We start from the raw sequence: 27532 nt of genomic DNA on the forward strand, positions 1-27532 counted from the left end.
TTTATTTCAAAATGTTTCTTAAGGATGATTTCTTGGAACTCATCAAAGGGGCGGTCAGACATCTTCAGGACACGTTGTGGTAGGATTGATCTAGGCATAACTTTTTCACTGAGGCATGTCTGGAGAAATTTCAAACGTATTTTCAATTTGTGGGCCTTGATCATCGAAGAGGAGTATTCAGTAACGAAAGGAGACAGTCCAGGACAGCTTGTAGAGAGGATGAAGAAGTGGCGCGTGGAATCCATTTATGCAAGTAAATCACTGTAGGTGCAAATTCGAATTCAATGGGGAATATTATGCTCAAAAATTTGGTATGGCAATGGGTAATCCACTCTCACCTGTATTAAGCAACCTATATATGGAATTCTTTGAAAAGAAACTATTAAGTAATATTTTACCACCCTCAGCAGTCTGGTTTAGATATGTTGATGATGTATTATGTCTCTGGCCATGTAATGAGGACCTAAAAGCTTTCCTACCACAACTTAACAACTTAGCCCCCTCGATCAAATTCACTGTGGAATTAGAGCAAGACTGTAAATTGCCATTCCTAGACTGTCTGATACACAGAATAGGTAACACTTTTAAGTTCAGTATTTATAGAAAACCAACTAATGTGTGTTCATACATTCATTATTATTCTGCCCACAATAATAAAGTCAAACAGTCAGTATTTTCAACAATGTTTTTACGTGCCTTGAGAATTTGCAGTCCAGAATTCATCGATGAGGAATACAAATATATATATAATATTGGCTCAAACCTTAAATACCCTAGATCTCTCATAGACAAATGCTTAAACATTACTAAGAAAACTTTTTATAGAACTGACCCCAAGTCCACCCATGACCATAAGAATATCTTAATATTACCATTTCACAAAAATTTCTCACACATTCCTGCACAGCTAAAAACCTGGAACGTCAATGTGGCATTTAAAAACTCAAGCACTGTTAAACAAATGTTAATCATGAACTCCCCCCAACAACACAATTGGTTGCATTTATAAAGTTCCTTGCAAGGAATGTAATATGTTTTACTTAGGCCAGTCAGGTAAAGATCTTGTAACTAGACTTAAACAACATAAATACAGTGTTAGGACAGGCCAGGAATCCAATGCTCTGTTTGTTCATTTGAGGGATAACAAGCATTGCATTGACTGGGATAATGCCTCCTCAATATTACCATGTAATTCAATTGATAGTAGGAACATCATAGAATCTAGTCTTATTAAACATACCGAAGCATTCAACATGAATTTGAGTAGCGGCATGTACAAGCTGGACAATTTTGTAATTAAGAAGATTTGTGATCAGGTGAGAAGGCCGGGTCACTTGACCATCTGACCTGACCACCGACCGTTGTGTGCTATTTAAAGATTAGTAGGGTCATTACCTAATACCTGACCATTGTGGACCTGGTCTCACCCTCCTCTGTATATATATACACCTTGATTTGTATTACTCTCTCTAGTCTGTACTCACCCCTGAAGATGTGAATTACACGAAAGCGCTTGGGAACTTCGTGTTTTCTTCTTTCCTTGTGGTTATCAGCATATACCTAGATCACGCGCACCTACAGTGATTTACTTGCATATATATATATATATATATATATATATATATATATATATATATATATATATATATATATATATATATATATATATATATATATATATATATATATATATCATGTAAATCCACAATGAAAACGTGGTCAGGTCAGATGGTCAGGTGACCCGTCCTTCTCACCTGGTTACAAATCTTCTTAATTACAAAATTGTCCAGCTTGTACATGCCGTTACTCAAATTCATGTTGAATGCTTCTGTATGTATAATAAGACTAGAGAGTAGGAACATCATAGAATCTAGCCTTATTAAACATACAGAAGCATTCAACATGAATTTGAGTAACGGCATGTACAAGCTGGACAATTTTGTAATTAAGAAGATTTGTAACCAGGTGAGAAGGCCGGGTCACCTGACCATCTGACCTGACCACCAACCGTTGTGTGCTATTTAAAGATTAGTAGGGTCATTACCTAATACCTGACCATTGTGGACCTGGTCTCACCCTCCTCTGTATATATACACCTTGGTTTGTATTTCTCTCTCTAGTCTGTACTCACCCCTGAAGATGTGAATTACACGAAAGCGCTTGGGAACTTCGTGTTTTCTTCTTTCCTTGTGGTTATCAGCATATACCTAGATCACGCGCACCTACAGTGATTTATATATATATATATATATATATATATATATATATATATATATATATATATATATATATATATATATATATATATATATATATATATATATATATATATATATATATATATTGTGTGACCAACACAGGATCCCTCATTAAAACAATGTTGGAAAAATGCCGCTCCGAATATCGATTTTGGGGAGAAGAAACCTGGTTTATATCTTCACGGTGGAATTCTTCTTATGAGACTTTAGAATCATTCATCTGTCTCAGGAGGAAGACTGGGCAGACGAGGTCCAGGTAGTTGTCCCTACCTCAATAAGTAGACAAATAATTCATCTAGCTCATGACGGCTTGAATGGACACTTGGGTATTCATAAAACTTACAATAAAATCTTGCCTCATTATTTTTGGCCAGGGGTGCAAAAATATATTGCCATTTTTTTTTTAAATCCTGTCACATTCAACAGGTAGGTGGGATGGATTCATATGACCTCTGCTTATGAGTAAAATTTCTAGCCTTGCGTTTCTCACGCATCTTAAGTTCTTCATCTCCAATTATTGTTGAATACTTATTAAGTTGTTTAAAGACACCTGATACCTCATTGCAGCTGTTCTGTTTGCCATGAAGACTTATTTCCTCTACCACGGAATGGAGACACGATATTACAACCACCGAAGGCATGGAAGAAGGGGATTTCACGTGTCTTCTCGGGTCCAATTGTAGAAACTGTGCCATGTATTGGAAACCATCTCAGATGAGTTACTTGACCAAAGGCAATCCACAATTTCTGCAAGCCAAGATCCTGTAGACATAGTTTAGTAGCACAATATAATGCACCGCGAACCACATTTATCATACTAGTAAGTTTTACGGTTGCCGCTGACACAATTCACTCGGTTGTTTTATTACCCAAGAAATATATTTATTTTTAGCTTTATTTATCAGAAGAGAGTTACATTATAATTGTTACTTTGTACGTGTCTGCCTGTGCGCTTCTGTATACGCTATATGTCTATTGGTCACGTGTCTTGAGTGCGTTTGTATGTGAGTGTGTGTGTTTACATTCGAGTGTATATCGGAAAATTTTCCAGAAAAAATAATTTTATTCACAATATTTATTATAAAACAAAGACAAATTAAACACCGTCCTATCGCCTGCGAAAGGACAACTTAATATAGTTTACGAAAGCATATATTTACAAAATTGGCCAATAATTTCTTATATAATCCAAGCCAACCAGATATAAAGCCAGTCATCATGTGCTATGTGTTCTACAGGAGCACGTAGAACATCCTCTATGAGGCCCCGACCTACTGAATTCTCTGCAGGAAAGTCAACGCTCACAACGGTATGGTTTCATCTGAGGGTCTTCAGTTTGGGTAAGTCTCCGTCTGTTGTGGTTGTCATGGCCTCTTACTGTGTCGACGACATGTAAACGTCAGGCAGCCATTGTTGAGGTGGTGAAAGAGCTCGACATAGAGCTAATATTATGTAGGAGTGGTTGACGTTGTGTCGGGGTAGCGCGCCTCGCCGTCGAATGTGACCTTTGGGTGGAAACCGCGACTATTGGCAACGTAAGTGACGGTCTGTACTCGACCGTCCGGCAACTGGATCTTGTAGGAGCCCTTCGTCTGTCCTTGCTCCCTCTTCTCTGCATGGAAGAATTGGTTGCCCGTGTCGCTGTCCAGTACCCCATACCCGAACTCGTAGCTGCTCACCTCAACACCCTGATGAATGACACAAAAAATGACAACTCCGACTTTGTCGGGAAAAAGGTTCCAAAATTATATTCATTACTTAGACTAGTTGCATCATTATTAAGCTAATAGTCCAGGCTTAGCTTGTGCGTTGTATCCATGCATGCATTATGCCATAAAGAATCCGGTACATACTTACTGGTGGTAAAAACAAGGGGTACTTACCTCACTCCCATCTTCGTTTTCTCGGGGAGTGACACGCATCTTGGTGCCGGTGTTGATGTGTCCGTGGCCAATCTTAACTGGCACTACTGGTTTCTTGCTGATCTGCAGACGATCTCTGATAAACTCGCGAGTCACAGGGCGGACAGCAGGAGTGGTGAGTCTTCGCTCGAACTGTGTAGTGGACCCTCGTTGGTGCTCAGTGAAGCTTTGGGTGGGGAAATGAGTCGGTGATGGTGACTGAGACCTTATGATGATGGTCGGGTGATGGTCCGACAAAGTCACTCCTTGTGATGACGTCTGGGAGGGTTGGCTGGTCCGAGTGAACGGCTGAGGTTTAGTGTGAACTTCGGGATGTTGAAAGGGCTGATTACGTCTGGTGAAGGCAGGGGGGTTGGCGCGAAGATCTAAGTGAGAAGGAATGGTTGTTTTGATAAATGGCTGTGAGGGAACGCTGGTTCCGATGAAGGATTGAGAGTTGGTGTGAGCATCGGGGTTATGAGGTGCAGGACCCAAGATCTCCCTGCTCTCTGCAGTCTCGGGGATATGGAGTGACTGGCTGGAATGGAGAAAGACCTTTTGAGAGCGGCTATTCTTGAAAGTACTCCCCAAACTGAACGTTGCTGTGTTTCCAAATGGTATGGAAGACTCTGAAGGAACGTCTTCAGGTTTTGGGCTTCCGAAGGTGGAGAACCCGGTGCTGGAGAGACCGTGTGGGGGAAAGCTATCCTGTGGAGGGGAAGGCAGATGGTTCTGTGCCAGAGGCAACGGGTGGGCATTTCCCTCGGAGTGTGAGGATATTAAGGGAAGTTGGTCCTCATCTACGGTCCCTTGGAAGGGAGTGGCTCCTGTCAGAAAGATGTTGGGCTTAAAGCTTTCGTCTGTGAATCCCCGGATGTCTGGGAAAGCAGTGGATACCTCAGGCTCGTGAATCACTGTGAAGAATGACGAAGGCGGTGCAGTTGTTGCTATGTTGGGTTTCTCTATTGCAGGAAGAAGGAGGTTGAGTTCCTGATATTGCTGCTGCTGTCTGAAGGGTGGCCGCTCGCTGGGGGTCTCCTTGCCCCTCCCACCTCCCACGCCGAATATGTCCTGGATGGTCCTTGTCATTCCATGCCGCAAGTTGCCCAGAAGACGCATTCCCATGGAGATAGGGGACTGGCGGGCCCGCTGAGGCTGTGACCACACTGCTACACTGGCGAAAACCACCACACACAGCATCTGTCGAGATACACAGCTATTAAATTCATTGAAACCACTGTCACTGACAGTCTCATCACCACTGACTCTCTATCCTCACTAATTGCCCTTGACACCCTCAACTCAAGTTGTCACGCTCTTGTCTCTGAAGCCAGATTTTTTTTTTTTTAAATTGCCCCGGAGGGGGCTAGATTATTGGGCAGACACAATATGCGTACCTTGTTGACCGGGGTGTCAAGGTCAAACTATTATGGATCCCCTCTCACATAGGCTTCATAAAACATGACAGAGTTGATGCCCTCGCCAAACTCGCGTCTAACAAAAACACCGTTGAATACAATTTGGGTCTGTCAAAAAGAACCCTTAAAACTGTAATGAGGAAAGAACTTATTGATGAATTTGACGCAAGTAGACAAGTGCAAACAGGTACTAGTCGATCCATAGTTTACCATGATGAGATGTATCAAATGAAACATGTATATGGAGCAAGTAACAAGATCACTAGATTACAAGATGTTGTAACCGCTAGATTAAGGTTATGATATAAGTACCTCTGGCAGTATGTTCCCCAAGCAGATGTAAACAAGACTAAATGTAAAGTGTGTGGCCAGACATATGGCCACACACTTGAGCACTACGTCCTCGACTGTGTGAAGATAGAACCTTTTAGGGGCAGGTCCAAGCACACTGTGTGTGAAATGGCAAAACGCTTCATCTCTAATGGCAAGATAGCCGACATATTAAGATTGTATCCACTTTTTTGCACTTAGTAACTATATCAGTTCTCATGTATAGAACCAAATACACAATGTGCTTGAATACTTCTCACGCAACTGTGAATAACAAAGTGTGCGGCCAGACATACGGCATCACACGCCTGTACTCACGCATTTGTGAATAAGTTACCCTTTATGTATAGAACTAAACAAATAATGTAATTGAAATACTGTGTTACATTCAGTGCCATAATATCCTGACAAAGGGGTTAATTATTATGACCCGTTGTAAACTCTACTCTGTAATCCTTTTGCGCTACCGCTCACAGGATGAGTGTTGGGTGCACAATACAGTAGCCGCTGTAAGCGGCAAAATCAAAATCAATGTCGAGATACCAATACATCCATAAAGAACTCAGTGTAAACAGAGATGCCAAGTCAGTTCTGTTAGAATTAAGTTAATAACTCTGGCCTGACCTGGACATGACAATTAACGCTAAGAAATTGATACACCAATAAATATTATATTCTGAATAACATCAATACGCCATCTTAAAAGGAGGACACCTTGTCTGCCTCACCCCGTGTCTCATTCTACTGTAAGAGAGCGCACCACTGTTGATAATATGCCACACGATAAACCTCACCAGTTTTGAGAACTTTTTGCACAAGCTATTTGTTTGTTTGTTTGTCTGTTTTTCTAATAAGCGATTTTTTTTTGCCTTTCCATGATATGATGTGCGAACACCAACTATGGTAAATTACCTGAAAAGCAGAAGAGAAATACTGGCGTAGTTTGTGGCTGACAGGCGAAAATACAGCTTTATAAGAGATACTTTTACCGATATGTGGATGCTTTAAGAATTTCCTCGTGTATGGCAAGGACGACTGCACATCATTTGTAGGGCTGTAAGAAAAACATGCATACGAAAATACTCTTTCTTTGTACACTTCGAAAGTTGCAAAATATTTAACTTTGCACAGTCATAATTATACCATTATGTGTACTGTACTATCCCGACATTCCCGAACTGTTCAAAACAGGTTATATTAGCCTCTGTCAAACATATAATATTACTTATATAAATGTGGGCTACATACATTATGTTTATATAATTACATCACCCACGGTAACTAAACTGTGAGTAGTGATTAGAGATTAGATTGCCCCAGAGGAGGCTAGTTTATTGGGCACCCCCTTACATTCTGTGCAAGGTAAAGCGCAGAAGCGTTTACAGTGCCCATCTGGGAAGCATGCTAAGTTCATTCTTGCCTTTATGATTCCTGCATTAATGGCGTAAAAGCTTGAAGGGTCATAGGTTTTGTCAGCAAGTTACATAAAATGACAGAATGATGAGTGCGTGTGGGGAAAATTCCCGGTACATTTCATCAGCTTATGGCAAAGCGTGGCAGGTCCCTAATAATGCCAAATGCCAGGCCTGTCACTAGGAGGAGGGGTATTTGGTCAGGGAGGTAAGAGGTGTTGGTAACGGCTGGGGACCTGTAGGAGGAGGTCATAAGACAAGTGAGGATGTAGTGAGAGAGGGTGTGAGAATCGGGTTGGCCACAAAGTTTACAAACGTGCGGCCAGGATCAGGGTTGCCAATGTACTCCCATAGGTATCTGTACCCTAGGCGCAGTTTCATGTACATGATCTGTTGAGATCGAGTCAGGGATGTGAGCAGTGAGTAGTCATAATTGTACATGGGACAGTTTTTCTACTGACCTCTCCCGCACCTTGAATGCATGAGTCAGCATTTACTGTAAGTACCCGGCTTCTTGCCAGTCTGTACCTGCCTCTCACCCACATCAAATGTGTGTTCGAGAAGCTCGTCACATACACGCTTCATCCTTTATTAGCGCTCACAGCTCATGGCGTTAATTACGGTGATATCCTAGCTGTTGTGCAATAATTTATTTTCTTAATAAATGGAGAAAAAACATTCGAGTTTAAAAACTTAACCCATAAACATTTATTTATGTTACTTCTAATGCACCTTTAATGCTGACTCTACAGAATCTTCATCAGTAATTACAAGAGGTAAATGAAAGATAACAATGTCATAAAGTGTGTCATTGTAACCATTGTCAGTGTCAGACAGAATTATTTTGGTCAAGTTTAATGCTAAATCCTTGGACTTGTGTTTTTTAAAGGCATTGTTTCAGTTTGGTAACCGTGATCATTTAATAACAATTCACAGATGTCTCGTGCTGTGTGTTATCAACACAGTCATATAATTTATAAAGTCATGTACTGCACAACCTCCCACACTTCCACTTACTACAGTCAGCATTGTCAATCCTAGTTTCCGAGAGTCTTGAACTACAGGAGTATGAACCCGCGTCCGAAGCATTCACTTGTGACGTGGGATGGGGAACCGGGGCCGGTGTGAGAGGAGGCTGACGGGTTTGTGGGGGTGAGGAGGGGAGCATTGGAAAGTGGCAACAGAGATGGGAGGTAAAGACCTGAAGCTACGCATCTACGTAGCAGACCACATCAACGAGGAACGTACACGTGATGAAGTCGCTAAAGGAATAATTGATTACAAGATGAAATGGAAGTACTTCCACCCCATTTCCGAGGCGGACATCCTCGAGGCCATTAAACAAAAACAGGTCGATTTAACAAACTGCATCCAAAAGTCATCCGTTGGGATGATAAAAAAATGAGGAATGGACGCACAGTGAACAAACCACGAATCTGAGGGATCCCCCCAAAACCAAAAACAAGATACAATGGACTCGCTACGTAAGGCAGTGAAAATAATGCAACATAACGTCCTCCACGGGAGAACTAATAAATTCAGTTTGTCCAGCCAATACAACCAAGTTGACGCAGATATTATACTCATAAACTCACACGGCCAAAAGGCGGCTGAGGAACTAAAAATATTTGGTTACAGGATCCATAAATCCAATCTATACGAGGAGCCAAATGACGGGGTGGCCATCGCCATAAAAAGAGATGTCCACCACAGAATCATAGACGACTTCACCTCTGAAACTCTCGCTGTTCAAATCAACTTAACCACAGGACCAATCATAATAGCCACAACCTACCTCCCACCACGCAGGGACTATCTGCCTTACGGGGACTTCCACAGACTCCTATCATACCACCACCCAACCTACATCATTGGAGACCTGAACGCCAGACATCCTCTACTAGATGGTAAGAGGACAACTAACAATGTTGGAAGAGGCCTCGCTGGCTTCATAACAGACAAAAAAGCCCAACTAATAGGCCCGGACTTCCCCACGTTCTACAGTAGGAACTCAGCCACCCTTTGAACAAGGCCCTGTAACCTCCATCGACCACCTACCTATAATCATGACACCAATAACTATACCAGCTCCACCACGGAGGATCGCCAAGCAGACCAACTGGGAACTATTCAACGAAAAAGCTACAGCCGAACTTGAGGCCAAGGACATGACAATCCTGCAGACCATAGACAATCAGCCGGTGAACAAAATAGACGAAGAAATCAACACATGGTGTGAAGCCATAGGAACAGCCTACCAGGAGGCCATGCCTCTCAAACGCAACAGAACTCTCCCACACTAGGGTGTGTCATAGGAAGGAAGATCAGCTTAAACTAATGGCCCATCACTTTTTTGGTAGATTTTAGTGTATATAAACAGAAAATAATTTCAGTTTCAATATTTTGCAACCTTTTGCTAGGTAAATTTTAGCGTGAAATTTATCGAAAATCTAACGTACAGCTGCATTAGTGCATTACAATTAAATAGTGAACATTGCTTTCTGACTTCATTCTTTAACAACCCAACTAACAATATTTTTTTCTGTTTCAGATTCTCATGCATTTATAAGTTGATAATATTTCCGATGGCTGCTTGTGTCAGGACGAGGAACCAAAAATCCAGCCATCTCAGTCACTATCTTGGGTCTGGGAGAGAGCTCCTGAAGTCGGAGTTGCCTACATTGAGAGATGCTTTGAGATACGGTGTTTTAATCAGGCAAATCAGTGAAAAGAACCAAAGAACTTACACAAACAAAGACATTGCCAGTGATATGACCAAAGCTGTCTTGGCACAGTACACTCTGGCTAACGCTCAGTTCAAGCCTCCAGTCATAACAAGTCAGAAGAAGATTAGTGAGAGACTGCTAGCCAGTTGGGAAAAGGCAAGAGATATCTCTCTTGGGAGAGGAAAACTTGCAGTTAAGGACAGCTTTGCCAAGCAACTGGACCAGTTATTTGACATAATTACTTGCAAGTGCCCAATTGTTCTCTGTCCTGAGTTTGGATGCGATCGTGACTGTAAATCCGAGGCCCACATCTCCTGTATTTGCAAGCGTGAACTGAAGATTCCTGTGATCGAACTGGCATTTGTCAAAGCACAGAGAGAGAAGACTGGCAGTATAGGGGCTCTCATGATTTCTAGCCAAGATATTCCGGAGTCCAAGAGACAGGAGGCTGCCACAGAGAGACAGAAGAGGAGAAGAGTTGCCGAGGAAAAGAGACTTGAGAAGGCCCAGGGTGAGGTAAAAAAGGCCGATGATTGGAGTCAAGCTGATTCAGAGTTTAATGACTTCCCCATGGCTGATCCGAGTGCTGACCAGGAGAATGGTGACTTTGTCCCTAACCCAGAAAATAATGATCCCAAACCTTCCAGGCATAAGATTCGAAATAGGAAAGATATCCCGAGCATAGCTCTGGCCAGCATGCGACACCACACTGGTCTCAGAGAAACTGCAGAGATAGCAACAGCTGCCTGGATTGACGGTGGTTTGATAACACCTGATGATGTTCACCTGGTGATAGATCATAACAAAGTAAGGAGAGCTCAGGAGAAACTTGTCAGTAACCTAGAAGAGGAGTTTGATAAGGGGATAAGAGAAAATGGAATCAATTGTTTGTTCTTTGATGGGAGAAGGGATGACACTAAAGTGTTCATGAAAGTTGGAGATTCTGACAAGTTGTTCCCTGCCATGGTGAAGGAGGAACACTACTCCTGCTGCAGTGAACCAGGAGGGAAGTATTTGTGGCATTTCACTCCAGAGAAAAGATGACATCAGGAAACCAGCTGAGATAGTGGCAGATAACATTGTGAACTGGCTCAGAGAGAGGAACGTAGACCAGACCCTGCAGGCCATTGGAGGGGACAGCACCAACACGAACACAGGGTGGCAAGGGGGGGTCATACAGTGGATAGAGCGGAAGATTGGGAGGAAGCTGGTCTGGATTGTTTGTGACCTCCACACCAACGAGTTGCCACTCAGACATCTGATCCAGGAGCTGGATGGCAAGACTCTTTCAAACAACAGATGGTCTGGTCCTCTTGGCAAGATGCTGGACTCTGCCACTGAGTTAGAAATAAATCCGAGCTTTGAAAAATCACAGTTGGCCCTCCTCGTTGAGCTTGCACATACTGTCATTGACGACCTGAGTACTGGCCAGTACTATGGTTACATGATTTGCAGTGCCATCAAAACTGGGGTCATGCCTGATAGACTTGCTTACCTGCAGATAGGTCCAGTCTCATTCTTAGGCTCTGGCTGGCTCTCAGGTTCTGCAGAATTTGGGTCGCTCATCATAAACTGAGGAACCAGCTTCACAACCTGAGACTTGACCCATCCAATTCATCGTGAGTGTCTACTTGCCAAATTGGTTTTCAACACCGAGTCAGAATCATCGTTCTCCGAAGGTCCAGAGGCATATTCTCTTCCAGCAGGCTCCTATGAGAAGAAGTCCAATGACCAAGGAAGGTTGTTCAGATTGTGGAGCAGACTGTGAGGAGATCTTCCTGGTATGCTCATCCCGAGGCAGTTCTGCAGACAATACTCTGCAGTAAGGATGAGGAGGAGAGAAGAGTGGCAGTCAAAAAGATCTTGGATATGAGACTTATGAGAGGATCTGGGCATGACGAATCAGTTGGTGATGATTCCTTCAGGGTCAGGAAGACTCCTAAAGTCAATCTAGGTGCCAAGACCCTCACTGATCTCATCCTAGATCTGGATAACATCCAGGCTGGCAGTGAGCCCCCTCTTACCTGCAGCCTCACCAATGTTCAAGTCAGAGCTTTTCTGGACAACCCCATGCATGTCCCTGCCTGGCCCTCGCACACCCAGAGTATAGGAGCTGCTGTACAGCAAGTGAGCGAGGCCAGCAGTCACGTGGTACAGCCAGGGAGAGGAGGAAGGCTAACTGAGCCAGGTGGTCAAAGAGGGAGGTGATGAGTAGAAACAGAAGCAAGAAAGACATGTTTCTATGGTGCAGCAACACCGGTCAGAGTAGTAAAACCGTTTTTGTATTTGATGATTTTGTTTTTCTAAAGGAATATTAAATTCTAATAAATGTCAAGATCATTCGTTTCAATTATTCTGGACTATTTTCATCCTAATAAATTAACCTGATACATTTACTTTACTTTAAATAAGCTATTTAGTGGTGTTGGTAAAAGGGTGGGAATACTGAATTTTCATAAGATTTCAAGTTAAAATTTACCTAGCAAAAAATAAAAACTTTTCAAATCTGAAGATATCACATGATTCTGCACATAGAACTACATCATTAATTCCATGGGCCGAGTTTTCAAACTAAAAAAAAAAATTCGCCTCCGTATGACACACCCTACTCCCACACCCACAACAGACTCCAGAACTCAGAGCCCTCACAAACTTTCTGGCCATTGAAATAAACAGCCCAACAGGGTCCTGTTGGGCTGTTTATTTCAATGGCCAGAAAGTTTTCATGGAAGGAGTCGAGTATCTTGTGTTGTATGTTCCGTTTGATGGCTATGGCAATTCCATCATGTAGTGGGTCTTGACTGGGGTTTTTTTTTTGGTATACTGTGTAGTTAAATATTTTGATTTTTTTTTTAGTTTTTCTTGCCATGCGAATTTAAAAGAATAATATCTGGGTCTGTGTTATACAGTTCGCTTGCTCTCTGTGTGATCTATGCTAAAACATTGTGTTTAATTGTTTTACGTTTGTTAATTATGAAGGTTGGTGTCTAGAGCTGGTTTGCGTCAACTTTGCTGACCGGCATTCCCCTGACACTCTCCTGTCAGTCAGAAGGTCCAGGCGAATTGTTCTATACGATGACTGATCTACTCTCTCGGTCCTGTTGTGTCTTGTGTGAATTCTTCCTTTCTTAGTGTTTCAATGTGTGTGTCTTCTTGGTTTTTGTCTGTGTATGTGTATTTTATCTTGCCTTGCCTCATTTGTGCCAACAGTCTTTGTGTTGAGTCTATGAAAGGGCCTGTAATAGAGAAAGCTCGAAGGCCGATTTCGTTTCCGAGGTCTTCATTCTCCGTGATCTTTTTGGGTGACGGTGGTCGTGCCATAGTTTATGTTTTATTATTTTTATGGGAGTTGAATTTGGCGATTTCGTGTTCGTCCTCCATCGTTTCTTCCTCGCTTGCTGGCTCAGGGTGTGTGTCATGGGTAGCTTGTGCTTAGGTCGATGGTTCTTGATTTGCGGTGCTCTCTGGTTTGTATTTCATGTTGAACATTTCGTTTGGGAATTCTATGTCTGGCAGGTTGCTGACGACGAACATGTCCCTTGCTGCCTTGGCAAAGTTTCCAGGTCTGGCTGTGTTCATGATGTGGGCATGGAAGCTAGAGGTCATTATTTTTATGGAAAAGTTATTTCCAAGTTGAAGTAAAATAGGTTGCTTTACTGGGGGTGGTGTTGTGATCTTTTTCGAGGACCTTCGTTGTGTCTTTGATTAACTTGTTACAGCTGAATATGCCCTGTTTTGCTGTCCTCGTGTCTTTTCCCTCTCCTCCTTCATTTGGTTAATTATTGCTTTATTTGAAGGACATCCAGCAGCCAGTGTTCTGTGATCTCCTTCATAGTCTAAACATTTGGGGGTATCTTTGTTTTTACATTCCCTGAAGGTGTGCCCCTTGTTCCCGCATTTTGAGCAGTACTCTGTGCCCTTGTTAGGGGAGTCTGTAGCTGTGTGTGATTATTGGTAGCAGTTCCAGCATGGAGTAAGGGGGAAGAACTTCTCCTGCTCCACCTGGCTGATGCTGACATGGTAGTAGGAGAGGCAAAGTCCCTCCTGGATTCCTCTTTGGGCCATGGCTATATTTGTGAATCTTATTTTGAGCATGGATGGTAGTCTGGGCAGCTTGACCACTTCCTCCACTTTGGCCCACTGGTTCCTATGTTCTATGTCGGATGCCAATTGCTGCTCGATTGTTTCATCGGTGATCGCCCTATCCAGTCGTTTCACTACTATTGATTTTCGTACTCAGAGGTATGGAGGGACTGCAACATCAAACTTTGCGGATTTGATGGGTTTTTTTGTGCTGTCGCTCCACAAGAGTAAATCGATATCCTTTTCGGTCATGCGCAGGGCGATGAAGGAGTCCTTGGTGGTGATAAGGTTTGATATCTTGATGAGTAGGGTTACACGAAGGAGTTTTTCCATTTCTGTTTCCCGTTCGTCAGACACTCCCCCGTCTTGGCAGTGTATCCGAACCCTGTGTGCCCTCATGTCAGAGAGGACGTGGTAGACAGGCCATCGTTGTATGAGATGAAGCAGGCAGGAATAAGCAACCTACCTATTCCAAGAGAGTACCCTATCCAGGGAATTACAACAACCCCCCCCCCACCCCCCCACAGCCACTTGTTGGTCGAGTGGCTTAGAGTGGTTCCCATGACTCACTACCGGAAGCCCCGACAGGTAGTTGTGTACAATCTAAGATAAAAAGTTTAGCCCTTCGGCATATGTTTTCACCAAATTTCACGACACGAACTTTTGTCTTTCATTGTACATATTTATGGGGGGGCGGTTCGGGGTTGCAGGTCCCCGGGCCAGAATGAAAAAGAAAGAAAAACAAAGGAAACAGCCATTGGTGCAAGTAACACCAGTGGGGTCGCGGCTCAATCTGCTACAGAAAGCCGTTACAGCATCCAATCTGGGCCGCCTGTGTTCAGGAGGGCGCTGTCTGGAACAACTTTGCTCGGGTCGTCAACAATTTGGGACAAAGGCTTGGCTGGCTTTGGTGGTGAAAGGTCTGGATAGAGATCCGATCACGCCGGAAGGCTGGCTGGCGAATGAATGACTGGGGAGTAGTTAATAACAAGGCTAATATATACATACAGTAAAGAAGAGTGAGATCAAGTCCCCAGAGAGAGCAGGTGTCCACCATATTCAGGTCACTAAGTATCGCTTGGTTACAAATCTGCTTAATGAAAAAAATTATTAAATTTGTTCATGCCATTAAACATATTCATATTAACTGAATCAGTAACTCTCTTTACTAATGTCTCAGTTGATGAATTTTTTGAGCTCTCGCACATTCCCTAGAAGATATTTCCTTGATAATTTCAAACAATGTTTGTATTGAACTGGGTACCATATTAAGGATTGTAAATTTGAATTCATTGGAGAATTTTTTTTTTTTTTTTTACTTTTACGTTTATCTTCTTCACCACTGATCGGCTTGTTAGCCGCTTGGTCACGTCTCTGTTACAGTGGCAAGTACTGGGCATACACTGGCTCCTGAATGTATCTTGCGACGACTCTGTCCCTTCCTCACTCTACCACCATAACAATCACTTGCTCCAACTTGACACCAGAAAAAGAAACTGCTTCACGAAGCTACTCGACCCCATTTCAGAACCAGTTTCCCATCCGACTATGAGACCAGTTTCCCATCTGACTTTGAGACTGAGGTATCGAAGCAAGTGTGTCTACCTGGTAAGCGGAGTCTTTTGTCTGCAGCCTACGGTGTTCCTCTTCTCCTGGGGTGTGGACGACGAATTGTATTAAGGACTACTGCTGGTGGTGTTGTGATGGTTTGATGGTAGTGGACTACGGCGTTAATCCCTGGTTCCTTGTGGTTACCCATCGCAACCTAGACTTGTTTACCTTAGCTGCCATTTCTATCAGGTTATTGTGTTGTATATAGTATGTGTATTTTATGTTTAAAGTGAGAATAATTCTGTAATATTCTGGTGTGTTTTGACAAATGCATAGTTATTACTTTTGTTTTGATAATTGTATTTTTTGTTTTACTTGTTATTTAATGTACCTTAAATTTGTCTGTCACAAACAGTGATTCTCGTGTGTGTGCTCCTTACTTGCTGCATCCACGTATTTCAACCCCTAGATTATTCAGTCTGCATTTTTACTTGCCAACTTTGCCTTTCCTCAATGTTGTGGGTAGCAAGGAAAGACATCACAATCTGAACCTGCTCAAGTGCTTGTCAAGTCTGGCCTTGAATGAGCTCACATTCGGTGCCGTCACAACACTCTCTAGCAGATTGTTCCAAGAGTTCACAACTCTCACTCCGAAAATTTACCCCTCACAGTTTTCTGGACTTGCGGCTTCTTCAACCATGAGCTGTGACCCCTTGTGGCGCCATGTATTAAGAACGTAGAAGATTTTCTGCCCCTACTTATCAACTTAGCTCCTCGATCAAATTCACAGTGGAATTAGAAAGTGTAAATTGTCATTCCTAGGCAGAGTAGGCAACACCTTTATGATCAGTATTTATACTATTCATTATCATTCTGATTCTGTTCACCATAACAGTCAAACAGTCAGTATTTTCATCAAACTTTTTACGTGCTCTACTGTCACATATTTCCGATATACAGTACGTAGCTGCCCGTGAATGTACACATTCAATAACTACCAGATTCACCTCTTACGTCTGGCAGCTTCTCCCTCTCACTGTGGTCTATAGTGGGGCAGCTAAATGCAATTTTTCAAGAGAATCATACAAATGGTGTTACAAGCACCAAATTTGGCATGGTAATTCTCTAATGGTTACTAGTCAAGTCTGCCTGATTGGCCATTTAAAAATCCAAGATGGCGGTCATTTTTCAGGATGGCCGCCATATTGACCTTCAAAAGTTAATTTTTCTTATAGAAATTGATGTAGTTGGTCAATCTGAGTGATCTTGGTGTCGATATGTATGTTTTCAAGCATGCTCAGGTGATTTTTTATAGTTTTAAGTCCATTGTAACATTTTTATCAACATAAAATAACACTTTTAGTAAAAAATATAACAAAAAAGATCTTACTAAAAAAAAAGTACTCACTATTAGCACTGGTTCCTGTGACTTCTCCTGACAGTACATCTTTGTGCATTAACTGCTGTTCACTTATGCAGTTGCAAAGTGCTGTGCAGGAGAGTCCAGAGCGAAAGCATTTGCATCTCTGGTTGCAGTCTTTCTTTCAGGAACATTTGGTCAGCTCCTGACAGCATGTCGCAATTGGGGGAAGAGTCGTCCAACGTATCTGCCATGCCTCTCCCTTCTGCTTCCATCCCCAGTTGACAGGACCGCTGGTTTCTGAATTGGAGATTGTTGCCTGGCCCCAGATGATACCAGCCTGGTAGGCAGCCCGCTTTGCATGTTCCATGAGGGCTGCCTGGGTTGGTGGAATGGAGTCATATGGTCTCTGCTTGCGGGAAAAGAGATTTAGTCTTGCCTCATCTACACCAGTGGCTGCACTATATCTGTCGTACATGAGGACAACAAATCTTTGCAACATCTGCAGGTCAACATCAGCAACTGTTGGTGGACATTGGCTGAGTTTGGTGAGTGTTTCTGAAACTTCATCACCGACATTCCATGTCTGCCATGCAGATTTCTTTCCTTTCCCACGGAAGCCAGACACAACGTCACAGCCAGTGAAAGCATGAAAATATAGGATCCCACTAGCTTCCTTAGGCCCTATCGCAGAAACTACATCATGAACTGGAATCCATCGATGACTGGCTCCTTGGCCAAAGGCAATCCACATGCTATCAAGACCAAGCTCCTGTAGTGATGGCAGTACAGATACTGCTATGACGACCACGTCAGTGTCATTGGCTTTGATGATGAGGGACTTGCTACCTTCCATTGCTGCATCCCTAGCATGCACAAATATTCGTGTGTCTGCTTCCTCATGACAGTATGGAGCCACAGCTTCTAGGGACTTCTCTGTGTTGCTAATGGCATCTCCCTTTGTCACAACCACCGTGCTTGTCGTCTGTGCCTCACACATTTTCTCCGCGAGAAAATGGAATAGTTCTGTCTTGTTTTTGTCATCTCGCAATGCTTCTCCAGTTTTGGGGAGTCTTACTGGTTCCTGTAACTCTTCTCCTGATCCACTGTCCTCGTTTCGACCTGGCTTCAGACTTCAGACTTGACTTTTTGTACACATCAAGCACTTCATCCACCCTATTGTATTTGGCACCATAGAATTCCACTTTGGGCAGGATGTCTTCTTTGACATAGGCATCAAAAGTCTTTGAGGCGCGTGGAGGCAGGGCATTCATCAGTGCTGAGCCATCTATGATGATAGCATCTCCATGTGGTTCTCTCTCTGTAGCATTCACTTGTGCTTGAAGAATTTCAGCCAGCTGTGACTTCTGACATTTATGAAGCTTGCCATTGTCACTGAGGGAGGCAGGAGCTGACTGTTTCTATGTTTGAAGAATTCTTGCAAGTCATACTGTCTGTTCTGACTGGAGATGAAGAGTCGCGAGAACAGCTGGCAGTCATCTTTCAGTACCTTCTCTTTGGAACTGCTAACAACGTGGTCATGTTTGAAGAAGGAGGATCTGTTTTTTTTTTTTTTTTTGATTGGATGGTAGAACAGACATTTACCTTCATTCTTTAGTCATTCTAAGAATGACTGGAATTGCTCTTTTCCTCTGTCATGGTGTGTACCAACCATTTTAGCAATATCTGGATCTACAATGTTCTTTGTGTCTAACACCAGAAGGTCAGATGACTCTTCTTGGAAAGGATTGCCAGGCAGCGAGGGTGATACTTCAGTTCTTGTGCCACAACATCTCCTGCACTTAGTTTGGCAAGGAGTTTTCCATCGCTAAGTGTCTTCGCAAGATCATTCAATCTTTTATGAAGTTTCGCTGTCATTGCATGTCTTAAGTCATCTCCCGAAGCTTCTTCCTCACATAGAAAGCATTCTGTTGCTTTGGGGTCTCTGACCATTCGTGGTATCTTGCTACTGCTGCTCTCCTCTGTAGCAACTGCAGAGGTTCGCCTTTTCTGAACTCTATTTAACTTTGCATTGTTGAACAGAAGTCAGCAATTCTCATGATACTGTGCCTTGTTTCTCCTCAAGGTCTCCTCTATCCCATCATCTTCAACAAGTCTTGCAGGGTCAAGCTTTATTGGCAGTGCATTGATTGAATGAAATAGAGGAATATTCCTTGCCAAGCTCTTGTAACCGTCATCTCCTTTTTGGCAGGATTTGCATGTGGAGACTTAAGATCTTCCTTCTTATCCTGTTGACAAAGACAACACTTTGCCCAGTCAGTGAGGAATGATTTGTTGGTAGATTTTGTGTCCATAACTATTTTTGATCTTCAGGGCCGAGGGTTTATCCCTTTACCACCCTGATGAGCACTTTCTTGTATGGGATGCAACTAGGTTCATGCCTTTTGCCCTACTCCTAGTCCCATCGTTCATCCAGTGACATTAGTCCCGTGCGATCTGTGCACCATCCAGATAACTAAAACCCCGTTATCCTTGGCTCGGCTCTCCCGCGCTGGCACATCCTGTCAATTCAGGTGCGGCTGCTTAACTGATTTGGGGTTGGTTAAGCAGCATTTGGGAAACTAAGCTGTTGCAGTATGACGTGCTTTTTCTTAGCTGACACTGAACCCCATGCTGTGTTGCACAGCAGTGATGTCACCAGTGTGCCCTGGTAGTGCCCGACAATCACTCCCTCACATGCAGAGACCCTCTGCATGCTACCCTCACCTAGTTGGAAAAAACATAAAACCAGTACATAAAACCAGTCATAAATAAGACAAATATATATCTGAGAGTATCAGAAATAGAAAAAATCATCTGAGCATGCTTGAAAACATACATATCGACACTAAGATCATTTAGATTGACCAACTACATCAATTTCTAGAAAAAAAATCATCTTTCGAAGGTCAATTTGGCAGCCATCTTAAAAAATGGCCGCCATCTTGGACTTCCAACTGGCCAATCAGGCAGATTTGACAAGTAGCCCCTAGGAAAGCGATTTTCAACCAATGTGACGCGGCACATTAGAGTGCCGCGAAGCATCCGTAGGTGTGCCGCGGGAGTTTAAATAGCATTTGGATAGCATTTAAAAAAATAGCATTTGCATACGTTTTGACATTACTGGTACTTTTATGGAGCGCATTAAACAAAGAAGGCAATTGAAGCACTTCTTCCTTTCTCAACATCGTATCTGTGTGAAGCTGGCTTCTCTGCTATGAACACAATGAAAAGCAAGAACAGGTTGCGGCTTCAAACACTGGAGGAGGACTTGAGGGTATGCCTGTCAACCATTCGACCTCGGACAAGGAACATAATGAGACAACACCAAGCACAGGTTTCCCACTGATATTTTTATGTTTGTATTTGAATACAATATATATCTGAAAGTTTCATATTATTTTTTTAATGAATGGCATCTTTTTCAATGACATCTTGTTTCAATGGGTAGTAATAACAAATATGCACAAAACTTTCAAATTATCTTGAAAACCATGATCAACAATAAACTTTTGGCAATAAAATTAATAAATGATTAGTTTTTTTTTAATTATGAACACATTCTTTTTCTTTTAAATTATCAAATCTCTCCTTAAATACTGATGGTGTGCCTCGACCATTTTAGTGCCTGGCTCACTGTGCCGTGAGATGAAAAAGGTTGAAAATCACTGCCCTAGGGTGTGATCATGCCAAATTTCATGATTGTATCACCATTTGCACGATTTTTCCATAATCCGCTCTACTACTACTGTTGAAACGATAACGTCAGCCAGTGATATTAGTTTGCTTTTGGACCATTAATGACGTTCGTGCCGGTAATCTGCCCAAAGTTTCAAATAGTGTGCTGGACATAAATATCCAGACGTTGGACCGACATCTTCCCAAGGTAGACCTAGCGACCTACTTCAGTAGTAGGTAGTAGGCAGCTATCAAACAGGGAGGCAACGATTTTATGGCAACGACTACCTGTACTGTCGCGACGGAGTACACTTGTCTCGTGAGGGGGTAAAGACGTTGTCTGCATCCCTGGAGCGTGAAATTGTCACTCCGAAGGGGGGGTTTCGCCAGTAGAGAGGGGTCGGGGAAAATGGGAGGCAAAAAACAAGCAGGTCCTGGGAAGTAGTGAAACAGAAGTAGATAATGTTGAAAATATGGTTAGTCATAATAACAAACATCAAAGTAATAAATGTAAAACAGATAGAAACGGAAGAAATATATTGAGTGTTTATTATACTAATAGTAGAAGCCTGTGTAACAAAATGGACCAGCTCAGGGCCATTGTTAGTAAAGAGAACATAGATATAATTGCAATAACGGAAACATGGATAAATTCAAACAGCAAGCATTTTTTAGCAGAATTTCATATTCCAGGATATAACCTATTTAAATTTGACAGAGTAGGAAGGAGAGGTGGCGGTGTAGCAGTGTATATCAGGGTGTCATTAAAAAGCTGCAATAAATCAAACATTAAAACAAATAGCGACAATGAAAGTATTTGGGTAGAGATTGGTGAGGGCAGTGAATCCGTAGTCATTGGTGTTATATATAGACCACCTAATTTGAGTAGGAACGATGGTAAATTGCTATGGGAGGAAATAAAGAAGGCATCTGATAGAAACAATGTATGTATTCTAGGCGATTTCAACTTTTCAGGCATAGATTGGAAAAATCAACTTAGCGATAATGAATCTGAAGATTTTCTAGAAGTAGTACAAGATAGTTTTTTATATCAATTCATAAACTCGCCCACTAGAGGAAATAATATCCTCGATTTAGTTCTCAGTAATAATGAAAATCTAGTAAAAGATGTTGGGATTGGAGACGAACTAGGAAACAGTGATCATAAAGCCATATATTTTAACATAATATGGGATGGCAGGAAGAAGGAAAATTCGGCCTTGATCCCGGATTTTAGGAAGGCTAATTACGGTAGCTTAAGGAGAGACCTAAGGGATGACCCTATGGTCAAAAGATTAATCCCCCCACACCTCCGGAAACTGTCAACTTAGGACGGGATAACCCCGAATTTAATTTAGCAGCTACTTATGAACAATTTATTGAGACAATCAATAATGCCCAAAATAAACACATCCCTAAAAGAAAATTCAGATCGATACGGAACCAACCAAAATGGATGAATAATAGACTCTTAGATCTTCTAGGGAAAAAGAAAGGAGTATATAGAAAAGTTAAGAAAGGCGAAAATCACTTACTTGGTTACTATCAGAACCTAACAAGACAGGTAAAACAGAAATTAGGAAAGCAAAGAGAAATTATGAAATCAAGGTAGCAAACGAATCGAAAAATAAGCGAGATCGAAAATAACTGACAGCTTTTTATCAACTGTATAAATCAAGGTTAGAGATACAATAGGTCCCCTTAAACTCGACAGGAGAAATGACTGATGATGAGTTAGAAATGTAGTCGTTAAATAGTCATTTTAAACAAATTATTCTGATAGCCTAGCACAATTTCCAGAAGTTCATAAGGTATATAACGACAGTATAGAAAATATGTTGATGAATATCAATATTACTAGTAACGATGTGCTTAAAGTAATTAACAAACTGAAGCCTCATAAACCGCCTGGTCCAGACGAGGTATATGCTAGAATATTAAAAGAATGTAGAGATGAGTTGAGTAATCCATTAGCAGTTTTATTTAATAAGTCATTAGAATCGGGCCTAGTGCCAGAAGCAAACTTACCGTCTTAGTTCCGATTTACCTAAGACGATAAATGGCATCAAATTACCGTCCCATTAGTCTCCGTCAATCATAGGCAAGTTGCTAGAGTCAATTATTGCTACAAAAATCAGAAGCCACCTTGAAACATTCAACAATTCATTCTTCTCCTTGGAGTTCACCCAGGGGCGTTCTTGTCTCTAAATTTGTAGCTTTTTCTCAGAAGTATATGGAAAGCGGTAGATAATGATAAGTCATATGATATAATTTGTTAGATTTCAATAAAGCATTCGATAGAGTCCTCATGAGAGATTGATAAGGAAAGGTAGAAGCATGGAATAGGTGGATCAGTATTAAAATGGATTAGGTCATGGTTAACTGGTAGGAAACAAAAGAGTCAGCATAAATGGATTTAAGTCAGACTGGGGTGCAGTCAAAAGCGGAGTTCCCCAGGGATCTGTATTAGGCCCTCTGCTGTTTGTTATATTCATTAATGATCTTGATTTAGGTATAACTAGTAGGATTAGTAAATTTGCAGATGATACCAAACTGGGGAGAGTGATAAATTCAGACAGTGACTTTGAACACCTTCAAAGAGATCTAGATACCTTACATGAGTGGTCAGTAGACTGGCAAATGAATTTTAATGCTGATAAATGCAAGGTACTACAGATAGGGAAGACGAATACAAACGTTAAGTATAAACTAGGTAACACGGAAATAGAAAACTCAGATTGTGAAAAAGATCTAGGTGTATTTGTTGGCAACGACTTGAAACCTAGAAAACAATGTATTAGCGTTCGCAACAAGGCAAACAGGATTCTTGGGTTCATATCTAGGAGTGTGGGTAACAGAACTGCTGACGTTATCTTGAAACTTTACCTAGCATTAGTGAGGCCACATGGATTATGCGGTTCAGTTCTGGTGTCCTTATTATAGAATGGACATAGGTCTTTGGAGAGAGTACAAGAAAAGAATGACAAAATGATCCATAATATTAGAAACCTTCCATATGAAGAAAGACTGAGAAGCTTAGGCTTACATTCATTAGAGGCGTAGAGTTAGGGGAGATATGATAGAGGTGTACAAGTGGGTAAGTGGGATTAACAAGGGTAAAATGGAAGATGTTCTGAAGCTCAGTAATAACGAAATAACTAGAACAAATGGCTTTAAATTAGATAAATTCCGATTCAGAAAGGATATAGGCAAGCACTGGTTTGGTAATAGAGTTGTGGATATGTGGAATAGGCTACCGAGTGCTATAGTAGGATCGGGGACGCTAGGGAGCTTCAAGACGAAGTTGGATAGGCACATGGAAGTGCTGGGATGGGTGTGAAAGGGATCTGCCCTGTATGGGCCAGTCGGCCTCCTGCAGTATCCCACTTTCTTATGTTCTTATGTTCTTATGTAACTCCTGGGAAGTTATTGGAAGTATAATGTGTTGTCTAATGGTAGATCCTGCTGCCATATGGCATCACAAAACATGTGTCCCCCCTGCACAAAAGGTTTTTCATCTGCGATAGGGGTTGGGTGCAAACAGTACTGCCTAGAATGAGCCAATAGGCCCGCTGCAGTTTCCTCCACTCTTATATTCTTATGTTCTAAAGTAGCAGACTAAAGCTGAGTCTTATGCTTTTATATGTTAATATAGGGTGGTGTTGCACCACCCCATGTTTAGCCCCACAGGGGCTATAAAACCCCACCCCCCTCCTCTCGTAAAGGGAAGCTGGATGACGAAGATTCAATAGGCATTAACGGATAGGCCAAGTACCGCTGACTGTAATGTCAAAATGTAGATCACCTGAAACATATCTGAGAAAATATAATTCTTCCTTTAACGAGATTAATGTATTTGCTATCAACAAATGCATTGGACACGAGATCGGAGACGTTGCTGAAATCCGCCGTCTTGGGAACGGTGATCTCAAGATTGAGTTTAAGGACTCTAGCCAAGTTAAACATGCCATGGTACTCAGATACTTCCACAACCACGAAGTGTATGCTTATACGAGTATGCCCCATTTCCTCAACACCTGTAAAGTGGTTGTCACCAGCCCCGAATTCAAGTTTATGGAAGAAAAGATATTGTAGCATCTATGAGTGACCAGGACGTAGCTGATGTTAGGTTCTTAGCGAAGATGGTCAACGTATTAGGAAAACACATGGACTGTGACATTGACTTTCGGGAAGACTGTTCTACCGGAACACGTGGTGGTGCGGTTAGAGAGGATCGTAGTACGACCTGACATTCCCTTCCCAATGCGATGACTAAAATGCCAAAGTATGGACACAGTACAAAAAAATGTAAGAACTCCGACGTTAGTTTGTGCTATATACATGGTAGTAAACACGACGGGGAATGTACAGCTAGTACCCTAAAGTGTAACAAGTGTGGAGGAGACCATACTGCTTCTGACCGCCCCTGCGAGGTGTAGAAGGAGTATGAGATCTGTAAGGTTGTTGCAGTGCAAAGACTTGGCTACAGGGAGGCGAGAAGGCAGGCGAAGGGAGTTAAGAAACTCGCACCTGGTGTTACGTATGCCTAGGCGGGCAAGACTAGGATACAGACTTGCAGCATCTCCGTTCAGGCTGACAGCGACACAGGAAAGACAGTTTCGCCTACAGACAAAGTAACTATTCTACGGCGAAAACTCACAAATAAAAAAATAATCAGTTCTTTCTACTTCGACTGGGAAGAACTCTCAAAAAATATGAGACAAAAACTAATACTAAGAATTCTAGCTCTGTAAATACACATTCATCATCCTCCCAAGGCTTGGGAACCCAGCCGAGGGGCCAAAGTGGGGCAGTGTCCAAGGAACAAAAAATGCACCGCCGGTATAATAGGTCGCTGTCTAGCAGGTACCGTCAACTGGGCCCCAACCGGCACCTTAAAAAAGGTGGAATGTCTCTCTCATGAGGGAGATACTTCATCTCACAGTCCTTCCTCCATTGAGTCTAGGAAAGCCGATCACCCGATCCCCTAAAAACCAACAAAATAAAAATACAAACTTCGTAAACATGGGAAGAACGTTTCCCGTAGCCGATCTTAAACCATGACATTTGCTGACTTACAATGGATTTGTAGAAGTACACGGAATAAACATTCGCAGTTTGTGCTCTATAAATAAATACACGCGCCAGATGCCTTCTGTCTGCAAGAGACGCTCCTGGAGGGGGAAGATGATCCTCTCTTCTTCAGGAACTATACGTCATACAGGAAATATACTGGAAAAGGCGTCGCTGTTTACATACATGAACGACTGTCTCAGATAGAGATGGTGTTAAACAGTCCTCTGCGGGCGGTACCAAGCAGAGTGAAGTTTGGCACAACTTACGTTGGTATTCGTTCCATAAAAGAGTGTGTCCCTCCTCATGGGAACCTGCATGTGGCGGAGTTTGATTCCCTAGTGAGGCGATTGCCCCGCGAAAACTTCATAATTGAGGATTTTAATGCTCACTGACACCGGGGAATAGAGAACTTTATCATAAATTCATGCTTCTTGAATGGCGGTAGTGCAACTCAACTAGACGATAGATTCCGCACCCTACCGGTGTAGATTTATCTCTAGTCGATAGGAGTTTATACCCTGACACAAGATGGGAAGTCCCAACGCAGATATAAACACTAAAATTACAACTATTCAAGATACAATAATTTATGCGGTAACAAAATTCATTCCAAAGATTTATACAACTCATGGCAAGCCTGGAGTAACAGTGTGTAACACAGATTGCCAACAAGCGATTACAGGTGTAAAGGGCGAAATATTCTATCGAGGCAAGGGCTCGTACTCGAAGAATCATTAAGGAAAGCAAACGTAGGTCCTGGTAAGAATTCGTCTCTACTGTCAATAGGGACATTCCTTCCTATATACAAGTAATAGAAGCTCCAAAAGTTATTGGTAGCGAAAATTAGAGCGGGGAAGATGACAGAGGAAGTAGCAGGGATTTAGGAAGGGAATTGTAGTGGGAGAGATAGAGCCGTGGCTTTACACGACATGTGTTATACATTATTTGATTTAGCGCAGAGCGCACGAATTGGGTTTTAGTCTGTGTTGGGTGTGATCCTCTGGTCACTACTCCTCCGGATTGTGTTAGATACAAGTAATAGAAACTCCAACAACTTTCCCTGAATACGAATTCGCAACTTTTCGATTTACAACAGGTACCTACTTACTGCTAGGTGAACAGGGACCAAGGGGGCTAGGAAGAGCGTCCAAACAACTTTCCGCCGGCCCGGGAATCGAACCCGTGACATCTCGCTTGCGAGGCAAGAGCGGTACCGTTCTACCACCGGCGCCTCCCCTCTTTCCTCGATAGATACGAGTAATAGAAGCTCCAAAAGCTGAAGTGTGGTCGGTTGTTAACTGTATCAGGGAACGGAGGAGGAGTGCTCCTATACCACAACTTGAGAGTGAGGGACGAAATCTGGATAACACCCTAGACATTGCCACCTATCTTCCCCCGCCAGTTCGCGAGAGTTAGTAGCTTCGCAAACTATGATCCTCAGTTTACTCCTGGGAAGGAGAGGGCTGCGAGGATGCCCCTGTCTTTTAACGGCGAGGGGAGGGCTGGACTACAACCATAAGTTTTCCCCAGACAAAATCGATCGTGCTTTGAAATTCTGCCAAGGAACCAGTACTAGACCGGATGGCCTTACACACGATATACTACAGCACAGCACCAGAGCAGGGCCGACCTGCTCAGGGTGCTAGGGGATCTACAATGATGATAGAGACGACGAGGGCATTCCCAGTCCCTTAGAGATATGCGCATGTGATACCTATTCAAAAAAGGAGTGACGACCT

At 42.4% G+C, this 27532-nt stretch overlaps 1 protein-coding gene across 1 annotated transcript in view; it reads right to left on the bottom strand.

The window, feature by feature from the left end:
- Positions 1–3318: 3318 nt before the first annotated feature.
- Positions 3319–27532, bottom strand: part of LOC121880319 — a 50836-nt gene continuing 26622 nt past the window's right edge. Inside the window, exons 2-3 of the mRNA XM_042387477.1 lie at positions 4142–5359; positions 3319–3946 (exon numbers count right to left, since the gene is read on the bottom strand). Of these exons, the coding sequence (XP_042243411.1) occupies positions 3707–3946; positions 4142–5359 (1458 nt within the window). The 3' untranslated portion in view covers positions 3319–3706. The remainder of the gene's footprint in view (positions 3947–4141; positions 5360–27532) is intronic.

This window comes from Homarus americanus, unplaced genomic scaffold, assembly GCF_018991925.1.
Source record: "Homarus americanus isolate GMGI-L3 unplaced genomic scaffold, GMGI_Hamer_2.0 scaffold20930, whole genome shotgun sequence".
Lineage (NCBI taxonomy): Eukaryota > Metazoa > Arthropoda > Malacostraca > Decapoda > Nephropidae > Homarus > Homarus americanus.